This window comes from Toxotes jaculatrix, chromosome 12 (genome assembly GCF_017976425.1).
Source record: "Toxotes jaculatrix isolate fToxJac2 chromosome 12, fToxJac2.pri, whole genome shotgun sequence".
Classification (NCBI taxonomy): Eukaryota; Metazoa; Chordata; class Actinopteri; family Toxotidae; genus Toxotes; species Toxotes jaculatrix.
Window position 1 is genome coordinate 10,172,524 of NC_054405.1, and position 24,211 is coordinate 10,196,734.

General features: G+C 41.1%; 1 protein-coding gene across 12 annotated transcripts in view; it reads left to right on the forward strand.

The window, feature by feature from the left end:
* Positions 1-24,211, forward strand: part of LOC121190322 (RNA-binding protein Musashi homolog 2) — a 227,580-nt gene that overhangs the window by 104,060 nt on the left and 99,309 nt on the right. For all 12 annotated transcript variants that reach the window (XM_041050950.1, XM_041050951.1, XM_041050949.1 and 9 more), the window contains exon 7: positions 22,335-22,383. In XM_041050950.1, the coding sequence (XP_040906884.1) occupies positions 22,335-22,383 (49 nt within the window). The remainder of the gene's footprint in view (positions 1-22,334; positions 22,384-24,211) is intronic.

A 24,211-nucleotide genomic window follows, 5' to 3' on the forward strand; every position in this document is an offset into this window, starting at 1 on the left:
TTGTAATGTTAACAGCGGGGCCCTGCAGTCTGACTGGGCTAATGGTGTGCCATCCCATCAGGCCATGCGCCCAACCAGAACATGCAGAGAGATTGTTCGCATCAAGCCTGTTGGCAAATTAGCCAACACGCATTAAGCTGTGGCATTATGCTAAAGCTGTCTAAATACTACTATATGCTTAGTGACCAGTGAATGATTTCTGAAGTCCACCCCTCCTTTTCTCCCCCCCCCACTCTCCCAAGCCCATTGGGATGAGTGTCTGTCCTCTCAGAGTGGAGTGATAGAATTAACTATCACAGACTCGGGTAAAACGTGAGTTAAAACGAAAGAGAGCTCAGAGAGAGAGAGGTGGAAAGGGTAAGGATATGGCTTCAATCTGAAACACTGCTTTTAATTTTTTTTTTTTTTTTTTTTAACCATATATGCATTTGACTCCTATGCTTAATGATGTCCTTTTAGTAAGATGTTATTTAGGTGAAAGAAAAAAAAAATTAGAAATTCACTATATAGTTGCCAGATTTAAAATATTAATATTTTATGGAGTGGCAGCTGGAACATTTAATGGCAATCAATAGATCACAGCAGGGGAAGGTATTTTTCACAGCATGATCTGTGATCTGACAGACATTTTCCTTTCACTCTCCTAATTAATTTCGTCAGACACCTACAGAGACTTGCGACACCGTCGGTCTAGCTGGCTGACCAGAGCTCGTTCTTTTGTCTAAACCGCCGCTGGCTTTTCCCAGAGACACACCACTATACACCTGTAGATTGTCATTTCCTCCCACCTTAATGAAGGTGTTTGTGCCGCTGATGGACATGCAGCCTCCACCTCTCACCTCTACTGTATGCACCTCTCCATAGGGTTACAGTAGTCTTGATGAGGGTGGGTGTAGACCTATGAAATTGTTCATTTCCCAAAATACTTCTCCCTGCCCTCTCTCTCACTGTGGTGTGGAAGACTTGGTGGAGTGGGTAGGGTAGGTTAGGTTAGGTTAGGTGCATTTGCAGCAGAAACTCCAGCTGCCTTTCATGTTTCTGTGAAGTCACACAGTGTGTGGCAGAAATGCAATGGAGCTTTTAAATGGGTAAACTTTAAAACTTTAGAAAAACAACTTAAAAATATGACTAGGATGTTTTAAGCTTGCACAGCTGAGTATCATGTCAGGTGTCACTTCTGTGTTAATTTAGCACATTTCTCTCTTTTGTAATTCTACAGCTGCATTTGTTGCATGTACATTGGTTATAGGAAAGAATTTATTAGGGCAGTACGGTGGCCTGGTAATCTAAGATGCTTACCTCTTAACTGCAGTGCCCCTGTTTGAATCTGAACCTCATCTGCATGTCACCCCCTCCCCCCACCCCCAGTTCTCCACGCATTTCTCGTCAGCCTCTCCCGTATTAAAAAAATGAGGAGAACAGCATTTTCTTCAAGTAGAAGCAACGAAAATGAAACATGACAACTTTGTAAGTTGTAGGCAACTTCCTGGGGATCCCCTCACAGGTGCATAGGCATCACTGGGCCCCATGTTGAGAACAAGTGCCAGTTGGGTGCTGACTACTCAACTCAGAAAAAAGTGTTGGCCTGACACAGGATTTGACTCAGTTCTGAGTATTTTTGGTACTTTTTTGACTCTAAAATGGGATCCAGTTATTTTCATCCAGGTGTAGTTTGCTGCATTGAACAGACTATAGGTACATCAGGTTCAGTCAGTAGAATACGTGAATTACACCATAAACACGAAATGTGTTGATTCCTTCCTGTATTTGCATATTGGCCTTATTTAAAAAACATAAGTTTTGAAATCTTTAGAAATTTTGTCTCTTTTTTTTAAAATTACAAGCAACTTTTGCTCATTGCTAAAGTGCAAATTTATACTACAAAATATGACAACAGAATAATATATTTTTTTCATAGAGTGAGGTGGTTTAAATGTATGGGTTCGCAGAGATCTTCATTTCACTCAGTTATCTCAGCTCTATGCGCTACATTTACAGTTAAATAGGCTTTTAAATGTACACTTTGTATGTCGCACCATACAGTGCATACATTTTGCCCCCCCCTAGGCAAATTGCATATTGAACTGAAGTGAAAAGAAATAAATGCAACCCCTGCATCAAAGAGACATTAAAATGAACCTTTCTTTAATTGTTAATGCACTGTTTTATTTTTATTACCTGAATATGAAAATAATTACAGCATGTGCAAAAGTTTGGGCACCCTTCTAAGACAGTACTTACCCCTTGCAGTCATGTCAGGGTTTTGCATGCATGCAGTTTTATGTGAAAGTTTTCTTGATCCTCCACATCTTGAGTTGCACAGTCCCCCTCAACTTCCATCTCTTAATGGCATTTCGGACAGTGGAAATTTAAAGCTAGAAGTGCTTTGATTTTTCTTTTTGTACCTTTCCCTGGTGTGGGCATCAACTAGCTTCATTTTCAGGTCCTCCGTCAGTTGTTTAGAGGAGCCTATGGTTGTCGAGTTGTTGAGAATCAGTGATCCATTGACTATTCCTTATGACAATTGGTGACCTGCCTTATTAGTCCTAAAAAGTCAGTTGAGGTTTAATGAGCTAAGTTCTGAGTGTTTTAGGAGGATGCACCAAACTTTTGCATGTCACAATTTGTTTTTTCTATTTTTCAGGATCATGAAATAAATATCTGTTTGGTGCAAGGGATGTATTTATTTCTTCACACTTAGCAAATGAACAATATATGTGATTTCCCATGGGTTGGCCTAAATCTTCCATACAACCGCTGTATGTTCAGGAAGAGGAGGTTCCGGTTTTGGTCTATGTTCTTGCCAATGGGGCACATCTAAGTGTGGGCAGCTAGATTGATCGCCAAGACGGCCAGCAGAGCGGAGGAGGATCAGACATAGAGAGAGGTTCTACTAGATTACACAAGGCTTGTCTGAGCTCAGGATTTCCTCGCCTTTTGTTGTAGAACCTGGCTTGTGGAATAGCAGATCAAAGCTTCACTCGCAGCGCCTCACGTAGCATCATTTACACATCTGTGAAATCTACAATCATAAAGAAGACTATGAAACCTCTCCTGCATTCATTAATGTAGAACTTTGACCAGAGACAAAGGTTAGGTGGAGGACAGAAATGGTCCCCCTTTTGAGCAGCATTCACAACCGAGTATTTGAGCATTCACAACCGCTCATTAATTCTATTTCTACTTTGAGTATTGGTTATTTTTCTTTCTTCTTTTCACTCGGGCAAGCTCTCAATTCATTAGCCGATCCACTATGAATGTATTATTCAATGCTAGATTGGCATTGGTGAGAGAAGAGTGTTTACCATAGCTCATGAAATATGTATCTGTTGAATGGGTGTGTGCGTGGGTGTGTGTGTGTGTGTACGTGTGTGCGTGTGTGTGTGCCTGATGTAGTCATGATGAGGGAGAGATTTCTGTGGCAGTCACAGCCAGTCACTCAAGGACAATCCCTTATAGCTGTTTTGGTTGTTGATAGTTGTGTTGATTGTCTTACATTAAAGCTGTGGTGTGTAGTGTAGATAACAGATTTCCCTCAGGCTGTGTTTCTGTATCAGGGATAACTTTCCCCCCCCCCCCACTTTCACACTGCATGTTGAAAGATAAGTATTTCAACTTTTTTTTTTTTTTTCTTAAATGTAAAAGCAATGTGACCATCTAATTCATGGGTGGAAATGGAAAAATGTAATACTTATTACACACACATACACACAACAGACAGCATGCAGCTACGCCAAAATGACCAGATTTGTTAAAGTAATAGTGAGGCCAGAGCATCCATAAAGAGCTGTTTGTTAGATGTCAACTGGAGTAATTATAACAGAGCTGGCACGGCTGAAACTATATTGAGTGGCCTAATGGTGTCTATGGAGAAAGAGCAGAGTAGGGGCTGTTTTTTTTTTTTTTTTGCCCTTTTTTTTTTTTTTTTTGCTCAGATGAAGTGGCTCGCCACAAAGATGAATGATTGCTTTCTCTGCGAACTCCTGGGCTCATGGGTTGATTTAATTGAGTTGAATTAAACCTAAGCCAGGTAGAAATGAGGACAGAGAGAAAATCTATGCCGTCGATCTATAAAAGCCTTTAGGGCTTCGATCTGGATTACGTAGATTATTTTCCTGTCTGGTCACAGTCACACTTCATTCCTATCCCTGGAGTCTGTATTCCTTAGTTACATACGTTGATAGTATGTGGCTTTGGCTGGCATCTGATCAGAACTTGTTGTAAGCACCTAATGGATGGAAAGCATCAGCCCGTTTTTATGCTTACAGGCATTTTTATAACACGTTTAATAAAAATTAATTTCTCCTGCTTTATATGTGGCTAAGATAGTATCTAGAAATTGAAAAGAACTGGCACTGAAAATGCATGTTGTTTTGTCCTGGCAGGCTGGTGGAGACACTCCTGTGGAGCTGCTTCTGCCATACAGTGCGTCTACTATAAATATCGCCTGCTGACTGTAAAGTAATTTCATTGACGTAGTTACCTAAGATGGTAAATGCATCACTTCCTGTATATGCTGAGGAGATGCGGTGCCGGACCACAGGAGAAGGGATGCAACAAACTCAGAAGTCTCTTCAGGGCGTTTTTTTATGACGAGACCAAACAGATTATCGTGAAAACAATGCATAATGCAGCTTTGATGAGAAAAGAACTGTATTGTTGAGCGTGTTTCGGTTGAGTTTGACAAGCCGTGCCAATAAAGCTGAATACCTGCCCGTGAAACCAGCCAGCTTTATGCCAGTGATGAATGTAAAGTTGTTTGTTCCTGTCGCATGTGTTCCAAGTACCTCAGCAAATCATCGGATAGTTTTAGATGGAAACAAAAATGGGAAATAAATAAATAAATAAATAAAAAGGGGGAGGGGGGGGCGTGCAGTAATTCAGCGATCAGCAGATGATTGGGGGAGCATACGTTGCTGCCTGCCAACAGACATGAGGCCGAGCTGCCAAATCACCCTTAAAAGGAAGCCTGAGCAAAGGGGCTTATCTCAATGTGTTGGTCTTTCTCTGCTCCAGCACGTTTCGCCATATGTACACAGAGGCAGGGGCACGATCTCATACGTCTTTCTTTGTCTGTATTTGTCTTGCTGTCTTTATTGTGCTCTCTGTGCTCTTGTTTGCTCTCTCTCTCTCTTTTTCCTCTCTCTCTCTCTCTCTCTCTTTCCTCTCCTCTGTTTCATCACTGCCTCACCCCCTTTTGCTCCCCTGTACCCTACTTTTCTATTGTGCAGCCATAACAGGGTTGTCATCTCCCAGGAAATCACCTCTTGTTCTTGACAATTTCAAGATGACACATTGACTCTTGAAATGCTATGATTAGCCAACATTGTTTGAGCTTTCCTTTGAGTAAAGCTGCTTAGGGGCAGCAGATAAAGCCACGCTGTATATTTATCTGCTACATTTCAATCCTTCTTTGTATTGTGACAGCAGAGATGATAGGTGGAGAAGAAGGCAGGGTGATCCTATCCTGCTGTATTCAATTTAAGTTAAACCTGTGGTATTGTTTGTTGGATGGGAATGGAAAGAGGTACTGTGAACTGAGCAGAGGCTCTACCTGCCCAACCTGTTGATCACACACAATATTATACAAATAATGCTGAATTATACTGCTTGCCAGGATTATTTTTGCTTTGGTGTTAAATCAGAGTCCTTGTGTTTTCTATTAAATAAGGAAAAGCGCACTGCTGGGTTCACTAGAGGTGTCATAGGGAGGATTTTGAATGGATCTGGCTGCTAGTTGTGCTTGCATCAGCTTGAAGCTCCATAGCATTAACATAACCAGAATACAGGAGATTGTCTGAAATGAATATCAAACTCTTGAGAGACCTCAGGCCCGTTGTAGTCCATAGAAAGTCGATGTCGATCTGGGCTGGTTCTTTTTAGACACTTTCTGCTTTTTGTACCCACTGAATGTTGCTGCTTGCTCACAAAAGCTGTGTCGTCTTTGACCTTGCTTGCAGCATGATGTAATTTTTTTTTTTTGGTCTCTCTTGCTCTCTTGCTATTTTTGCAGCATCTTCTATGCACTACATTATGATATGACATAAATGAGGCTATTCTGAAATTTTTCTTTGTCAAAAATAACTTTCAAATTCGGTTTTGTATTATCTGCTGACAGCTCACTGTCAATTCAGTGACTAGTAGCAATATTCATTGCATAAAATCTTTTGAGTTGTATTCATATGCATCTTACATGCATAAGTATACATGAAGAGTTTTTTCACTTCACGTCACATCTTGTTGGTTTTAAGCATCCTAAACCCTTAACTGACTAACCTTTAACTAACGCCTACTCACAATTGCTAGCAGAAAAAGTTTAACAACTATTTCTAGTTGTGTATCTTTAAATGTCACCGCATATATTTGTGCAGAACTATACACAATTAACTATATCATGGGAAATAGACAGATGCAAGGTAATTTGATGCCTCCACTCACTTTCATTAAGAACTACACAAGGAAAAAAAAGTGAAATACTCACAACATCCCTGCACACACTGTCCAACTAATGCAGCACCTGCCACCCGGACGGAAAGGGCACAAGTTACCTGAAGTAACACTGGAGGAATACTGTCTGGGTCTGCACATTTGGTTCAAAAATAGCAACCCTTAGTCGTCCAAGCTCTATCCGTTTGTAAATACTACAAGCATAAGGGTTTGTCAGACTCAGCAGTTTTTGGTTTTTTTTTGGCACCTCTTGTGTGGGTCCTGGTTATTCTGCCTCTTTTGATGATTCCTCAAAAATTGGAGTGACTAGTGTGTGAGATGAAGTTGTGTATAAGTGTGGGAATGAGATGAATGAGGAAGCAGTTTGTGCTGTGCTCATAAAAGTGCTCTCCAAGCATTCAGGGAAGGACTTTTATCTTCATGTTTTTTTGTGCTTAGTTCATTTCACATATGCATGTCATTGCTTTGTTTGTTTCTGAAAAGCTTATGTTTGACTTGCTAGGTTTTAGATGGGAGAAATGGTCATTTTTCTAGTTTTAGGTACGTTCAAAATCTTCTAGCCCAAAATTTTCGGCTAGGAGATTGAACTGGGAGTTTTAACATTAAAGTGGAGAACGTCCAGATACATCTGTCTCTCTGTGTCTGGAACTGAAGTTGTGAGAGTAGTCTGAATCACAGAGAGATCGCCCACTAGCTGGAATTGGACGGATTCACGAGAGCTGCTAATGAGCCACTTGGCTTTTAGCTTTTAGTCAAAGTACACTCTGACACAAGTAGATCAGAGTGTAATGAAAATAGCATGCAATAAATGAAAGGGGGATGGACTGAGGGGCATGTTTTACTGTATCTTTGAGGCTTTGCTCCCTGACACAATGTTTCTTTGAAATTTTGGACACGTTAGTACTGACTTAGACATGTAAAACTACAAACTTATATGTCAAGAACCGTTTCTTTGTTGCCGCTGGTTTAGATATAAGAACTGAAGATTTGTTAGAAAACCTGACGCTGGTTAACCATTCCATAAACAAAGTTCGGACCTGTTCCCCGTTCCGCACGTGTCGACGTGACTACGTAGTCGTTACAACATGGCGGGCTGGAGCTAAAGCTCAAAAGAGTGGCTAAAGGGACGGACATAGTCCAAAATGGACACTGGACATGGACAATGGACATACCCTCAGTCTGCGTTACAGTTTCGACTAAAGGACTAAATATTTGCACCATGGTCCTTTGTCGACCCTCACAGCCATGTGGGAAGTAGTTGAGCAAAAACAATAAAATATTATGAAACTGTTGAACGGCAGCGTGATGAAAGAATGCAAAGAAAAACAAGTCTAAAACAGAGAACATTCAACTTGTGCTTGGCAAGACAGATAATGTTTCTATTTTGTCTTTTCACCAGAAAGACAGCCATGACAACTGCATCAGAAGTTGTCACAAATAACTGTTCATTATCTGCTGAAAATAAAGGAATTGGAGCCAGAATTAGATAAGAACTGGAATTATTTATAATATTAATTGATGTATAATATTAATCGACATCAGATTTGATAAAATCGAAATGATACCCAAAGTTGCTACACTGCTACTACTGATTAGTATGACTGAAGTCTTTGTAAATGCATGCAAAAATGCGATGAACTCCTTTTTGACTGCATTTGACAGAATTTGTAAGTGTCTTTAGTTTGCATGCATGTGCACACACTTGTGTATTTGTTTGTGTGTTTTCCTGTTTTACGTGTGTGCATGCTCCCAGAGGGGAAACAGGCTGTGTGGGGTGTTATCTGCTTCTGCAGAGGGTGACAGCTAATCACCAACCCTGACAAACACTGGGGGAGAGGGGAGGGAAGAGAGAGAGGGAGATGTGACAAACGAGAGAGAGAGAGGGAGAGAGGGGAGACGGTGCTGGGCAGGGGGATTGGCATTTGAATTCCACTGAGTAACCACAGAGTGCTTCGGATCCTGTCATCACAACCTCTGTATGAGTTTGGACCTGAGCTGGACAACCGCGCAGCCTCCCACCTGGCCCAGTGACAACTAATAAACCCCCATCAGTATAGGCACACACCAAGATAGGAGGCCGCTGAGAAAACATTGCGACAATTCTTGATGAGTTGAATAAATCTTTATGTTTGCAGAGTCTGTCAGCAGCGGCTTTGATCTCCTACCTGCTGCTCGTAAATTCCCAGCCTCATGGAGAATATCTGCAGAAGGGTTCACTAGCTAGGGAAGGCACTCGTCAAGTGGTACCTTGTCAGGTGTAAAGACATCAGCACGTACAGTATTCACCAACTAATTGTACTCCAAGTCTATGCTAAATGCATTTGTAGATGGTATGCCTTGCAGATGGGCTGATGCATGCTGAGTTAGTGTGAGCTGCTGGTGTCGCCTGTCGACACAGAGATCAGAGGGCTGTGAGAGATGGAGAGATGCTGTCGTGAGATGGCGGCAGGCAGGGGGGGGGGAGAAAAAGAGACGAGACGAGACAAGGCTCCACTCCGGTTTTCAAGAAAGAATTTTAGGTTGACGCGTTCTCCCTTAGCTGTCGTCATTTATGAACACAGGTACCTATTAAACAAAGTACAACACACAGCAAAATTATCACAGTGTGGAAATTTACAAAGCAAATGTGATTGCCAGCAGGGAATGTGCCCTCGTATGATCCTTGAATATTTTGTTTTGCCGTTTTAATGGACGTTAATGACAGCTCAGTTTGATTACCAATAGCAGGACTGAAATATCAATCTTTTCCTAGTGGTCCATTGGCTTCTGGCCTCCATGCGGCTTCTGGACTCCCTGCTGGAGCCAGTGTGGGTGGCATTATTCGGACCAACTGGCGACTGTCTGCGTAGCTGTGATGGGTGTCATGCTGGGGGCCTCCATACAGGGAGACCCTCATCTGCTCACAGTGTCACACCTCTCACCACTTTGCTCTTTCTATCTGACCCTGTCACCAGGCAGAGAGTGACAGATAGAGGCGGAGAGAGAAACCGCGCAAGACACAGAGAGAGTGGGTGGCATATTCTTTCAGATACAGGCATAGCTGAAATCCTTGCTAAATAAAATCAAAGATAGCTGTCAGATGCTTTTACCGAGCACACTGCTCGAGAGCACGCAAATGGCACTATCAGTGAAGGAGTCAAAGGTCCACAGCTACTCGAGAATTGAGGTTGTCATTCACGTCTTAAAGCATATAAGTGCAAACAGTCTGTGTAACAGGCAAAGCTTACGCTCAAATCGTATACAGTACAGGTCAGATTTCCATTTAATTCACCGTATGTTGTGATTAATATCGTTTTATTTCATGAACATTGTGTTAATGTATCTTACCCATACATAGCTTGTGGTGGTCTGTTGTGGATGGCCGCATAGCATCTGTGTTTGAGTGTGTGCGCACCTACGTCTGTGTGCTCGTGTTGTTTTGGGTGCTAATGACAGTTGGCATTTGGCCACTATCAGTGGATCGTTAATTAGTATTGAGAGGTTTGGGGGGAGAAACACAGATTCCCCTCTATCTCTCAAACAGATGCGTGTTTGATCCGCTAACCTAGCTTACGCACACACACACACGCGCACTCACATTCATTTACACACACTGTCCATCCAGAGCAACTATCTGACATATGGAAATGTCCACAAGCAAATGCCTCTCAGCATACTGATATTGACAGCAATAGATTTTACCACAGAAAAACCAAAAAAACATGGATCATTGCAAAGTTTGTTGTGAGCCTGCCAAATAGGAATGCCAATAAATACGAGATATTTCATTTTAACTCAAAGCAAACTATGACTGTAAAATGTTTATTCTTCTAGCATACACATGTGAGAAAAAGTCATTATTTTCATTATCGATGAATCTGCCAATTAATTTTTTGATTAATGAATTAATAGCTTGAAATAAAGCATAAAACATCTGGGAAAATGCCCGTAAGAATTTCCTACAGCCCAGGGTGATGTCATTAGACAGATATTCAGTTTAAACTAATGTTAAGACAAGGAAAAGCAGCAAGTTCTCACACTTTAAGAAGCTGTGACCATCAAATGTTTGGCATTTTATCAATTCGTTTTATGTGAATGGACTAAACAATTGACTAATCGTTACAGCTTTGTTTTCATATTTCATCGTTACTTTTTTTATAATTGTTTTTTTTTAATAAATTTGTTTTACAGTCTTTGTTTATAAAAATATAAATAAAACAGAAAAAAAATTATATTAAAATGCCCTGACTTAGTAGGACCAGTATTCCCTGAACACCTTCCATCAGAGGAAGAAAAAAGTGCTTTACTGTTGGAAGAAGAACAGTAATGAAAAGAATTACTGTTTATTTTTTAAAGCCAACCTTTAATAAATCTCTGCAAACTCACTGAGACTGGAGTAAAAACATGATTATAGCTCTCACTAATGTCAGAGCCTTTGTCTATTCAGTTAATTGTAGCATAGTTGTCCTGATGGAATTGCTCTGTGACCTTTAGTATTTTTATTTCTTCAGCCCTTATATTTGCTAAGTGATGGTATTCTGGCTGATTAGCGCACCCTCGTCCCCCCAGACACACACGCACTCAGACACACACACTATTACAAAACACAATGTATTCACTCCCAGTACCCCCACTCCCATTGTTCTGCTTTATAACACTGGGAAAGGAGCATCAGTCAAGTATATTAGCTGGATCCTATTACTGTCACCAGATTGCCTCTCTGAGCCATCTTAAAGAGCCCCCAGACAAAACTTCCTGTCATGTTAATCCAAGCTTTAATAAATAGAGGGATGTGTAACCATATTCAAATAGGGGCTCCCGTATTTATGCTGACAAAGAGAGACGGGCTATCACGAAATGACAGATGAAAGTGTTTTGCATGAAAAGGAGCCAAAAAAAAAAAAAAAAGAAAGTTTTTATCGGTGCTCATTCCCTCCCATTCTGGGGAGAAATGTCAAATTATTGAAATGGCCTTTTAAAAAAGCTTAAGCCTAATCTAAGTAAAACACTGCAGGTATTAGGGATGGTGGCCATTGTGAGTGAAATGAATGTTATTCAGCTCAAGCTAGCAGCTCATTTTATCCCTCTTGTTCACCTATTGATATCAAAGTACATAATACACACCTTGTCTCCTAAGAGAGATTTATGTTCGTCGGACCTGTGAACATTTGTGCATACTGTCATTGAGCGCTTTCACTGATTCATGAATACAGAAAGTCTGTTATTAAATTTTATTTTCTAGATGGTTATTCAAAGGAATTACTAGCTGTGTCATTTAGTTAAAGCTCAGGCAGCCGCAAAGGTGCAGTGGGGGCCCTTTGCATTCCTGAGTATTCTCATCACCAACAAAGGAGCTGATATCGACCTCCTCGATTCAAGGCCGTCTCTTAGATCCACATGTGGAAAAGAGCAAAGACACTATTTCTCAGAGAATTAGTTGCTCTCTCTCTCAGACTCGGTTAATTTTTTTTTTTTTTTTTTTTTTTTTTTGGCTGGTTGCTCCTTGACTCTGAGGAAAAGAAAGCCCGGTTAAACCAGTATTTCTCAGCCGTGGGTCTGTACGTTTTACTATGCAGTGCAGCGGCTTCTCATTTCATTAATAATCTGATTGAATCTGAACGTGTTTGCTCGTTCCTCCCGTTGTGTGATCGAAATGGTCCATGTTTGCTGAAGCTGCATGGGTTTACCTGGTGCCTTCGGTACATGCGGCATTATTAGCAGGTGTCTCCTCAAAATGACTTGGTATGACAGCGCTATCAATGTCAAAAACCATATCACCAAAATATTGTTTACACTTCATTATAAGACTGAATAAGAGTATGAATTTAAGAAACTATATAAGTAACAGTGAGAGTATGATGGTGCATATTTGGAAAAAGTAAAAGCCCTACTGTATTTATGGTAGTATTACAAATATTAGTAATTAATAATGATACTGGCATCGCTAATTGCTATTCCCATTAGTATTGCTAATTAGTAATAATCTATACAGTTATAACGTAGTGAATTTAGTGTTATCACTGCCAGTCTCAGTATGTAGTATTAATACTTGTGTTTCACTATTGTTAGTATTCCTTTCACCGAGCACTATGCGGCTAATTAACTGAAGACTAAAAGATGGATAGATGGGTGGATGTGTGAGCCTGCGAGAAAACTGAAAACTTTCTAAGGCAGTTTTTTCAGTGAGTCACTGAGGCACATCACTGACTCACCCACAACGCTTATTTTCTGCATGTTGATTTCGACCAGAGTTAAAATTCGGAAAGCTTATAAATACCGAGTCGGCTTCACCCCGAACGAGCAGGTAGGACGGATGAAACTAACAATTGATTCTATGTTGAAACAGTTTATAATGGAGTTTAATGGGGCCGCTTTATGCCTCAAAGTGATGGGGGGTTTAAATGTTGGTAGCACCTTAATGTGTCAGTCAGCAGAAATTAGCCTTCCACTTTTACTGCTTTAGCAATGGAAACAGAGAAAGCATCACCAAAGACTAGCGACAGTAAAATAGTTCTTCACCTCATTATATATAAGAATTAATAGAGGTTAATGAACTTATTTTATATTAAAGGCGCAATGTGCCTAATAGAAGTCGTGCACCTGTCCCCACGCTGACTATTCCAGTGTAATCCTTTTCGTCCTCTGCAACCTCCTTGCATGTTCAACCCATTTGCCCATTTAAACAAACCTCCTCCCTCACACCCTCTGTGTTTTCACACAGTCTCCCCAAACAGTTCATAGTATCCTCTGACCTTTTTCTGGCCTCCAGTCATTGCTGCTTGCAGCTATATTTACATTAACAAGGAAGTAAGAAGGGGCAGTTTGTGTAAAGCGTGTTTTGTGTGTGTGTGTGTATGTGTGTGTGTGTGTGTGTGTGCGTGTCTACTCAAAGAGAAATCTGATTGGCTTCTGAGAAGGAAGGACATCATTTTAAATAAGTCCTCAATGTTAAACTGTTTGCTCTAGGGCTTAGGGATTGCTCACCTCTCCAAATACTATTTTAGCTTGAAAGCACAATATTTCCCAGCCTGTGCTTTCACATGGGAGAATGAGGGAGGGCCCTGGTGCAGCAGTTTCATGGAGGTAGCTTGCAGGCATACTCCATTCTGACAGAATGAGGAGGCACTCTGCAAGAGTGTGGCGGAGAGGAAAGGGGCCCTATTAATAAAATGACTCCATAATGGGTAGTTCCCTGCAGCTTGGCAAAGGAAGACAGGCGGATTGATGGACGAGGCCAAGGCCTACTTCCTCAAGCATACTGAGCTCAACTGTGTGGACATGCTTCTGTGAGGCCAAACACAAGGCCAGACACCACAACATACTGAGGCCCCATTCATACAGGAAGGAAGAACCTTACAGACGATTTCCTGTATTGCGTGAAAGGGTCAAAGGGGCAGTTTTAAATGAGCAATGCATCACCTCTGAGCCTAGCTGCAAAGCTGGCTTTTATGCTATACGAAAGGTTCAGGTACCATAATTGTCATCTTACCTCAAAGTGAGAAAATGGGAAGGTAAACAAGGCTGGGTGACAGTATTGCATTTGTATAATGCCTAATTGCGCTAGAGACAAAGAATAAAATATTGTTTTGCCACAACAGTGTAACCGTCTGCCCTAACAATATAGCAGCCTCCTGAAGGCATCACTCCATCATCCTTTCATTACATTTCTTTGTAACAGTACATTGATTAGAGTGGCCTCAGCATGACTGCCTTTTTAATTGTGTATTTGCTGATCTGAAAGCTGCACAGAGCGCCGTGGTAGGATCTGCACTAACCATTTCAACACTGCTCCGAGGCATTCTTTGACACACAAAGTTCATTGTTAGAATATACATCAGTTTGTATCACCATAGCGACCTCCTTGGATGCTGAGCTGGGGACCTCATAAATATGTAATCCTGACAGATATGAGGAATTGTCTTCCTCAAGTGTTCCTCTCAAGCCATTTTGTTAATGTCAACATGAAGGAAAGTTACTAGAATAAGTGTTGACATTCAGCCCATGGTGTATATCATTAATAATTACATACACAATAATTTCTGTCGGATGACTCCTGAAAAACACTTGAATCACATTTTTCTGTCGCTATCGTTTTTTGGTAATTAGGTATAAAAAATAGATGAATTGTGAACATGAACCCTCTAAGCTCCTTCATTGGTTTGGCACACGGTGGGCTTCATTCATCGTGCATATATAGTACAAAATACTATGTAGCAAGCAAGGTTTTTTTTAATTATTTCTCAAACGCGATTGTCCATTATCAATTAAAATTTTGTATTGCTGGGCCTGTCCTTGTGGCTTCCCTTTGTTTCCTAACTCTCCCTCAATACTATCAACAGACCAAAAAATATAATAGAAAACATCATATTACTTTTCAAATTAGAACGCAAATTAACATTAGTGGGAAAATAAAAGCTATAAACCAGATGGAGAGACAAGTTTTGCCAAAAGAAACTATAAAACAGACATATTCACCCTAAGAAAAATAAAGAGAAACTGGGTAGACAGAGTAGAAAGCAGATAAGCGCCTTTTCACCCTACATGACTGTGCTTTTTTCTATCTGTGTGTGTGACGTCTATGTGTGTGTTAAGTTTGCACTCTAGCCGTGCATTTTTATCAGTTCTGCTGAGGGTTGCCACTCATCCATTATAATAAGGAATATTCCTTTTGGGAAAGAAAGAGGTTGTGTTCCAGATTAAACGTGGCTGGTTTGGCCTCTGCTGTGGAACTGCACAAAAAAAAAAAAAAAAAAATTGGCCGTCCATCTAGGCTCACACTTAAGAACAGTGTCCCTTTTGCCACCTTGTGTAATTGCAAGAGCTTATAGGGAGCTAAAATTTTGCCCTCTGCTCCTCGTTAAACCACCACTTGTAAAAGCGCTCAAGCGTGGATGCAGCACATTGCAGCTCAACGTTCCCAGACAATGATATAGATTTCCTCTACAAAAGAACAATTGAAAGGGTTGTCACAAATTTGTCCATTGTCACTGGGTCGCTATCATTTCTCTGTTAATTGCCATCATTGTAATAGAATATTAGATGCTCCACACTGCAAAGGGAGTGTTGATGAAGGGGCAGTGCCAGCTGAGTTTTCTCCTTGACCGTGACCCTTATCTGTCATAATGGTAATGATAATAATAATGTGATACTTCATTGATCTCTGTAGGGATTTTTTTTTTTTTTTTACCCCCTTTACCTCCTCTGCAGCGAGTCTATGGTGCAGGTCCAGCTACAGACTGCTGCCCCTGGAGAAGGCAGCCATTCAGTCTCTTGCCCAGAGACACTTAAAGAAAACGGATGTTTGCCAACAAGGGGGCTTAAAATTGTATCCCCAAGTTAAACAGTGGTCTCTCTACTCAAGATGTGATATTATATTTTGTAGAGTATATCGGGATAGAGGTGGTTCATATCACCTGTATCTATTGTGACTCTTTAGTTTTGGGTTGTGCCAATAGATGATCATATTTATCTTATGCACCTGTTGATATTGAGGTATTTTTATTATTATTATTATTATTATTTACAGCCTATAAGTCTGTCCAATGTGGGATTCCACGTGATTTGTTAAATATGTGTGACAATTTTTTAAATGGAGAGGTCTTATGAGAAAGTCCTCCTACTGCATGTGTTCTATAATTCGTATCCATTGACATATTTGACAGGGTTCCCCAAGCACCAGCTGCTGGCTAAATCCCAAACGATTTACATTTGTCTGGTTATTGCTTTTATATATAATATTGAAGTCACATTTTGAAGAGGGAAGTTTAATGAGTTTATTGACTGGACAATGAAATGAACAAGGTGTTAATCAGCATGAGCACGTCCTGCTCCTTGATTTTCAGTTTCACCAAGTTTAATTGTCCAGTCTTGTGTGATCCTCTCTGTGCACGTTCCTGGAAGTTAATAATATAGGTAAGCTCCAGTTATATGGTACAAAATATTTAGAGGAGTAAACTGTTAATTGGGACGTTGTGATTTTAGTTGGTTTTTCATCATGCACCAACTGAATATCTCACAATTTTCACGTGTCTTTGTGCATAATTGTGTTTTGGATGACACTGATTCTTGCCATAGTCATGTAGTTGGAATTACAAATGTAAACTATTTTTTCCACTTGAGGTGTTTATACCAGGATTTGTTTAACTTGAATCTGCTCTTCGTGAAGCCATGCAAATAGCGCAGACTGTGTCCTGGTGTTGGCAGGGTGAGCACAAATCCCAGTAATCCTTGACACCAGAACTTACACCAGAGTTGCCTGAAAACACACACAGTGCAGTTCTTTCCGCTTAGGTGAAAACTGAACTTCACAGCGAGTGTAATGGATGAAGGCAAGAAAGAAAACCAGAAAGCTCCACCAGGTCGGAAAAGGGGCCTCAACAAAACAGTGGGCACAACCAGTCCCAGGTCACTATCTGTGGCTCAAGTCTCCGTTCCTTTGGCATCAGATATGATCTATATCAGTGTCACCCCCAAATTGCAGGAAAGCTCCTCTGCTAGCCTTCAGCCGTGAGCTGAATGTAAATGTGCATTTGACACCTATCTAAATCGCTGTCATAATTCATTTCCAGAGCTCTTAAATCTCTCCCTGTCACCTGGCACCTCTGCTGTTTTCCTGTCCAAAAACAGAGCACATTAGCCTTTATTGATGCCTTTGTCCTTTGATACATAATTCATCATGCAGCAGTCTTTTCTTTTTTTTTTTTTTTTTTAAATTATCAAGTATTTTTTTGTTGCTCAAACATATGGATTGATACAGACGAAGAGGTTGCACCTGGTGTGTTGAGTTAAGTCTCATGGTATATGACAGGGTGTTAGTAGACCAGAGTGATATGGAGCTTCGCTGTCACAGTGCTCCAGAGTTGACCGAGCGCATAGCAGTTTTTTTTCGCTTGAATCCATCTGTGCTACCTGTAAACCTCACACGTTCTATTGGTTTTCATCGAATTCTCACTCCTAAATCAGGAACTGTATAGCTTGCTGTTCAAGCACATAGGAGCTAAAATGCACAAATGTGTTTATGCAGTGTTACAGGGTTCATCTGGGAGTCATCTGACGTATGCCACTCCATTACTTTCAGACGTAGTCATACAGTATATGTTGCACCGCAAACATTTTTATATGTACTCAATGAGTCATTCATTTGGATGTGTCAGTGCATCCATTATGATTTCCTTTGACTGCTTTAAATCACACTATTTATCTTTTAAAAAAAAAAAAAAGTGTTTTCTTGAAATGCATCTCAATAACAGGAGAATGCAGGAAACTGTTAGACACTTCATTTCACAAACAAATATGGCAGGAAAAGAGGACAACCAGGACTCTAAACCCAGCTTCCAAAGAAAGTAAGACAAACTCCCACTATGCAAAACTAAGTGCGGTCTGTAAACTTTCCAAAACTGCTCTTAATACTGCAGGAACACTACTAATCTATCACACCACCAACCTGTAAAAGACATTAAACATTCCCTTTGGCTCTGCAGCACCAACCTTGGAGGCTGCTGCTGGTCTGCTACCCCTTTTAGCATTAGTGTCGATTAGCTGTTTGACCAGACACTAAAGGAATAAAACCACACGAAACACACAATAAAAAAGAAATAGCTGGATTCCGAGAAGACATTCTGAAGTAATAATGTCTAAAACTGACTCATTCAACTCTTCCGCTCCAACTATTTCTCTTCACTTACTAACCCACCCACTTTCCACAACATCCACTGCCTCCCAGTACTGAAAAGTTTAAATTGGTATTCCACTATCACTTCTGCTGCCACTGTCACTGTTAATACTTTTACTGCCACTACTGCTACTGTCACAACTATTACAGTTGTTGACACTATTCTGTAAGGTCAGAGCTGTCCAGGCTAGCTTTATTGCACATTTAAAATTGGAAAATGATTTGTCTTGTTTCATTTGATGAAGGTGTCCGGTACAAAAGATCTCATCATTTTTAATGTTCCTCTTTTTTGTTTTCCACCTTGTAGACGGGTGAGGAAGAGAAGGTCTCACAAGCATTATTACACATTTATTTAATGGAATCAAAATTTTAGCCAATACCTGCTGAATCAAATTGCGATTTACAAAAGGGAATCAAAACAAAAACTGGTAGCAGTGTCATGTCACTAACCTTCTGAATTGTGAATAAAACTTAAATTGCCGGAAAACCAACAGTTTGCATGCCTAATATACTCCTGTCAGACCTTTTTCAGGAGCAGGTTATTTGGTTCAGATGTGTTTGCAGCAGGTTTAGTTAAAGAGCTCCCCGGCCTTCTGCCACCCCCCCCCCCCAACTGTCTTCTACCAACCTTCTCTTTTTAAGTGGTCATGGACTGTTCCAGTGCATATACCACAGTGAAATAGACTTTTGCTCTTTTCTTCATTGTCACAAAAGGCCAGGCACTTCGCTGGAGTTCCCATTCCCCTTTTACATAGTGATAAGACAGCCATTATCCTTTGAACCTTTCTTTTCACCGAGCCAGGAGAAAAGGAAGAGTGAAAGAGAAGGAGGAGGAGGACAGAGAAAGATTTCTTCCCTGAGGTGAGCCTGGCTTCACCTCTGTGTGGTGGGTTTTTTTGTGAGCAGTGAAGAGGTCCTTAACCTTCTATCAGATGGAGGCACACAGTTGTGTTCTGCTTGAATAACTATATTGAAAAGCCCTGAAGCACGGGAGATGGTTCTATAGACTCTGCAAGTGGCAAAGAGAGAGAGAGACAGACTGGGAGAGAGAGAGAGAGAGAGAGAGAGAGAGAGAGAGAGAGAGAGAGAGAGAGAGAGAGAGAGAGAGAGAGGGGGGGGGGGCACTGTATTGTATGACCTGCTGGAGTGTGACCCTCACATGATGTGCACATTCTTTGTTAAAGTGCCCATCAGTGCTTCACTGTGAATCTGTGCTCTTTGTTGTATGGGTCTCGCTGACAGGATGGTCCTCAAATAATAATGTCACAACAACACAGTTCACACATTTATATAATACACCTCCACTAATAGACCTCACTTCATTTTACAAAGTAGCAGTCTTTCTGCTGTCAGGCTGTAAATGACTTTACAGTAGCAAAACTATCCATAACAGTAGAGATATTTGAATGTCATGTTGCATGGAAGTACTTGTGGTTTTTGATGGCTGATGAGACTGAGTGGACATTAGTTCCTATGTGTGCTTTGACAGCAACAACAACAAATTGAGTGAGTATAGTTGTCCACTTACCAAAACAAACTTAATATACAATAGTGCAGAAGTTATAGTGTTATGTTCTGTCCTTTATTTTTGCAGGTGCTCCCGGGTATCATTTTACATTTTGATGAGTTTCACCTCAGAACCAAGTCAAATAATAAACTTGATGGCAAAATTGTTACTAATCAATAAGTTGTCGCAGCAGCTGCGTTTGAAACGAGGCACCATCATTTCTTTGAGTCTTGAAGAAAACAAAATATCCTCCACTGGCCATTTTGTCGACACTTGTGCTGATACATGCAGCACAGAGACTCTTTCAGCTCTTTCAATAACACTGATATTAGATGAGAGAAGTCAAATGCTATAAATTTCCGTCTCCTGTGTAAGTGATCACAAGCTGTCAGCCACGCTTGTCAAGTTAAACGTAAGTTAAACCATAGTTGGTAAACATGCCATTCCATCTTTGCTCTGCAGTGGAGTTTTCAGTTTTCACGCTGTCAAATGTGGTGACATTATAAACTGTTTCTGGTGTTATGAGAATTCCAGAAGAAAAAAAAAAGAAAGAAAGAAAAAGATTTGAATCAAAGTTTTCTCTCATTTAATTCCAGGACAGGGTAATTATCTGGCTCGGTACTGAATGTGACAGTGGAGCTACTGTAGCGCAGGAAAACAATCCAAAAGTTTCTCTGTGTTCTTCATACTCAGGCAATGAAATCACAACCCCCTGCACTACAAATTCCAGTTATCTGACTTCCTGTCACTGTAATGTGATTTTCATTAGATGGCCTGCCATGAGATAGAGGTTAGATTACGTGACATTATAAATGTCTGTTTATAAAACTGTTGCTGCAGGTGATATTACTTGGCAGCTGTTTATTTGTGCACCACTTTTATATGTTTCCCCACCACAGAGATAGAACATTTTTCACAGACACTGCAAACTTTTATTATTTTACACTGCAATTTTTTTTTATTTTGTGTATGTGTGTGTGTGTGTGTGTGTCTGCTGTGTCAAGAGGAAACAGTTTTGGGAAATTAACGACTTTGTTAGTGGTTTTACAAAAGTGCAAGCTGCAGTGCCACAGTTGCAGGGATGGTGAATTTATTCTCTCCCTTGACAGTTAATTTCTGATTCGCCATCAGATTGTTACTGTTAAGCTTCACATAGACTGCCTGGCTAATCTTTTCCTCCTAGTGTGGGCATTAGTAAGTGATGCGTTAGTTTAATTGCTTATTCAGTACCAGTGGTGGAGCAGTTCCTGCCAGTTAAACCAGATAACACAGTTTGCACAACTCGCTCACTCACACTAAACTGCAACACATATCCAGCGCACACCCTTTGTCATAAGGTGAGATAAGTGTAACCTCTGCCCCAGCATCCACCTGTAGGCTCTGGTTCCCCGCCCGCTTCAGGTGCTGAGTTTTGTGTATTCTTGCATGGAATGAAAATAATTGTGTTCACATAATAGTGAGTGACTTAATGTGTTAGATCTCAGTGTGCTGTGTATATAGGTTAGTTCAAATCCATATCACTGTTGCCAGCTATATTTGGCAATTTGGAAATATTTTGGGGAGGTGCAAATAAAGTGCCTGAGTGCCGCATGTGGCCTCTGAGCCGTGCAATGAGTAACCGGGTCCTACAAGCTGTGCCAACGTCTTGTGTGCCAAATGTGTGGCAAGAGGGTGGCATGAACAGTGTGCCAGCACTAGTCTGCCTAGCTGCCAGGCACTTCTCTTTATCCAATCAGACAGTTCGGCTTGAGTGAGACCCCTATTCTTGTCTCTTCCTATCTCCTCCCGAAGCTTTGTCACCCTCCCATGGAAAAAAAAAAAAAAAAAAAACCACAGACGCATGCTTGTGTGCACATCTTTCCCCCTGCACAGCATCAAGCCTCCCCAGTACACGGTTACACTTACCTAGAGACCATAACGGGAGAGCAAATGGTGCAGAGTGTTCCCTCTTTGTTTCTGTCTGCTGCTGCTCTCTACTCCTCTGTCCTTTTTATTTTTCTCTCAAGACAGAATCACAGACTAAATGAGCATCCCTCACTCTGTTTTGTTTTGTTTTGTTTTTTTTTTTTGTTTGGTTTTTTTTTTCGTATATCTTCAGAGTTATAGGAAGCAGAGTGTGTCAAGAGATCTGTTTTTTAGGGATGTATGAAGAAAAAAATGCTGTCTGTCTGTGTGTGGCTTTATTGGACATGATGAGGGATGATATTATGGGAGAAGCTGCTGCCACTGTGGCTTGTGAGATGAGGAAGGATCCCTTTCTTCCACTCACGCTCGCTTAGTGGAATGTGTCTATCTGTCACTCTCCCCAAGACCGGACATCGGTGTTCATCAAAATAAACATATTGTCCTCACAGTTCTCCATTTTTGTCACCGCTTCTTTCACTGTCATTATTATTAATTATCCCTCCTACCGCCACTTTTCACTCAGCAGCTTTGCCGCGTTTAATCCATACAATGAGTAAAACCACTGAGATTGCATAAAGTCCTGTATTGTTAAAATTACGAACCACAGACAGATAGGAAAATGGTAACCTGACAATAATCCTGTGACTGCAGAATGATTATGTAGGAGAGAGGTGCTTAGAAAGAAATACTTGCAAAGCAGAGAGAATATATATTCTAAGAGTAATTACAGTGAGTAGATGAGATGTGATTCAATGGGGAGAAAATGACATGAAGTACTTGCCGGAAAGATTAAGCTAATGTCAGAACTTCTCTTATGTCTTCCAGGTTGATGATGCCATGCTTATGTTTGATAAGACTACTAACAGACATAGAGGTAAGTGCACTGCTTCTCTTCTCCTTCTCTCCATTTTTGCTCTCTGTCTTTCTGAAAGGTGAGAAAATAGTCATTTTATGTCCTTTCCCCATGAGATAACACAGAACAGTTCCATTTCACATGATATTAGGTGTACCATCTGTTCAACAATGGGAGCGTGTCAAAGTAATCAATAAGCTGGTACGGTGTTTAGAATGTTTCAGCATTAGATGGTGGGGGCTTTTTGTGTGTGTGTGTGAGAGATGATGCTGGTGTGAGTGTTTCAGAGAGGTGCTTAAAGGGTGTAAAGATTGTGAGATGGTGGGTGCTGTGCAGTCAGATAACAGCATCAGATAAGGCCCAGGAGAAGCACTGACTTTATCTCTCCCTCTCATCGGCTCCTTATCTTAGATGAGGGGACGTTTCTCTCCCAAGCAAAGGACTTTCCAAAGACAGGTTTCCTCCCTGCACCACAATGCGGTGTTGTGTATTTATGGCAGGCGGCATGCTTACAGGCCCGACTTAACCACCAGTAAGCACGTATAGGCCTGTCACTTATCCTGAGCCCTGTGCGATGGCTGTTATTGGCTATGAATCCTCACATAGGTGCGTTAAAGGAACTTTTAAGAGACAGACTGTCCCCGGCTGTGTATGTGTCCATGTATCATTGTGTGCGTGAGCAGCCGACAGGCACTGACAGGTATTTCCACAAGAAAAAGGAGCAGACACTTCTCTGTTTGTCACACCAGTCAGCTCACTTGTAGGCAGAGCTGGCATCGCACCATCTCACTGAACTGGGCTGATCGCTGTTTTGCCATATAGATGTAAACATTTTTTTGCACTGAGCGACTCATCCTCACAATGTGTATAAATGTTTAAGTGCAGTTGGCTTGGATTGAAAGCTCCATCTTTTAGTGTGTGTGTGCGCTCAAACGCTTTCTCTCTTTCTTTCCTCTACTGTATCTATATCTGTGTGTGTACTCTGCGTGTGTGTACGCCGTGCAGACGAACTCTTTGAGTCTGGTAAACAGTTTCTAAGTGTGGAACATGTGAACTATAGTGGAAGTGATCTATGGCTTTGAGGGGATTTTGATCTGTAGTGACAGAACCCAGTGTGAGGTCTACTTTGAGACGAAGGCTTTTCTCTCTCTCTCCCTCTGTCTCTCTCCCTCTCTCTCTCTCTCTCTCTCTCTCTCTCTCTCTCTCTCTCTCTTATTTCTCACTCGTCTCTCTCTCTCTTCTGTCTGCTGCACTGCCAGCCCTCTGTGGAAGGGGATAGGCGCCATGCTCAGGGAGTGTGTTAGGCATTTGCCTTTGGGCAGCAAAATGCCCTTCAAATGAAGACAATGATGGAGAAACAGCCTCCATGGCAATTTTTCTGATGACAGCGGACGTATTTATATTGTGTGTGACACTGAGGCAGGAGGCAGGTGCAGTTCCTCCCGCGGTTTCTGTTTCTTCTAACTAGCGTTTTGATATTTTGTTCCAATGGGAATTTGAAACAGTAGATATTTTTCTGCTTTCATCTTAAAAACACAACAGGTCCTCCAGATGAATTGCATAGAATATTACAGAGCCATAAGAAAATCTGAATAATTCATCAGAGCCATTGGTGTGATTGTGTAATATTAATGGCTCAGCTGCCCCGTGACCACAAACGAAAGGACACTGAATATATTATCAGTGAAACCAGTGCCTGGGCCCCACTTTACCACTCCCTACCGATCCTAGTGATGGGCATCTGGCAGCCCGCAGTCCAAATCAATTCCCCACCTGTGTTCATTTTTATCTTACAGATTGATTCATGAAAAAATAATTCCTGGTTTTTGTGCAGCGCTGCAATAGAAAT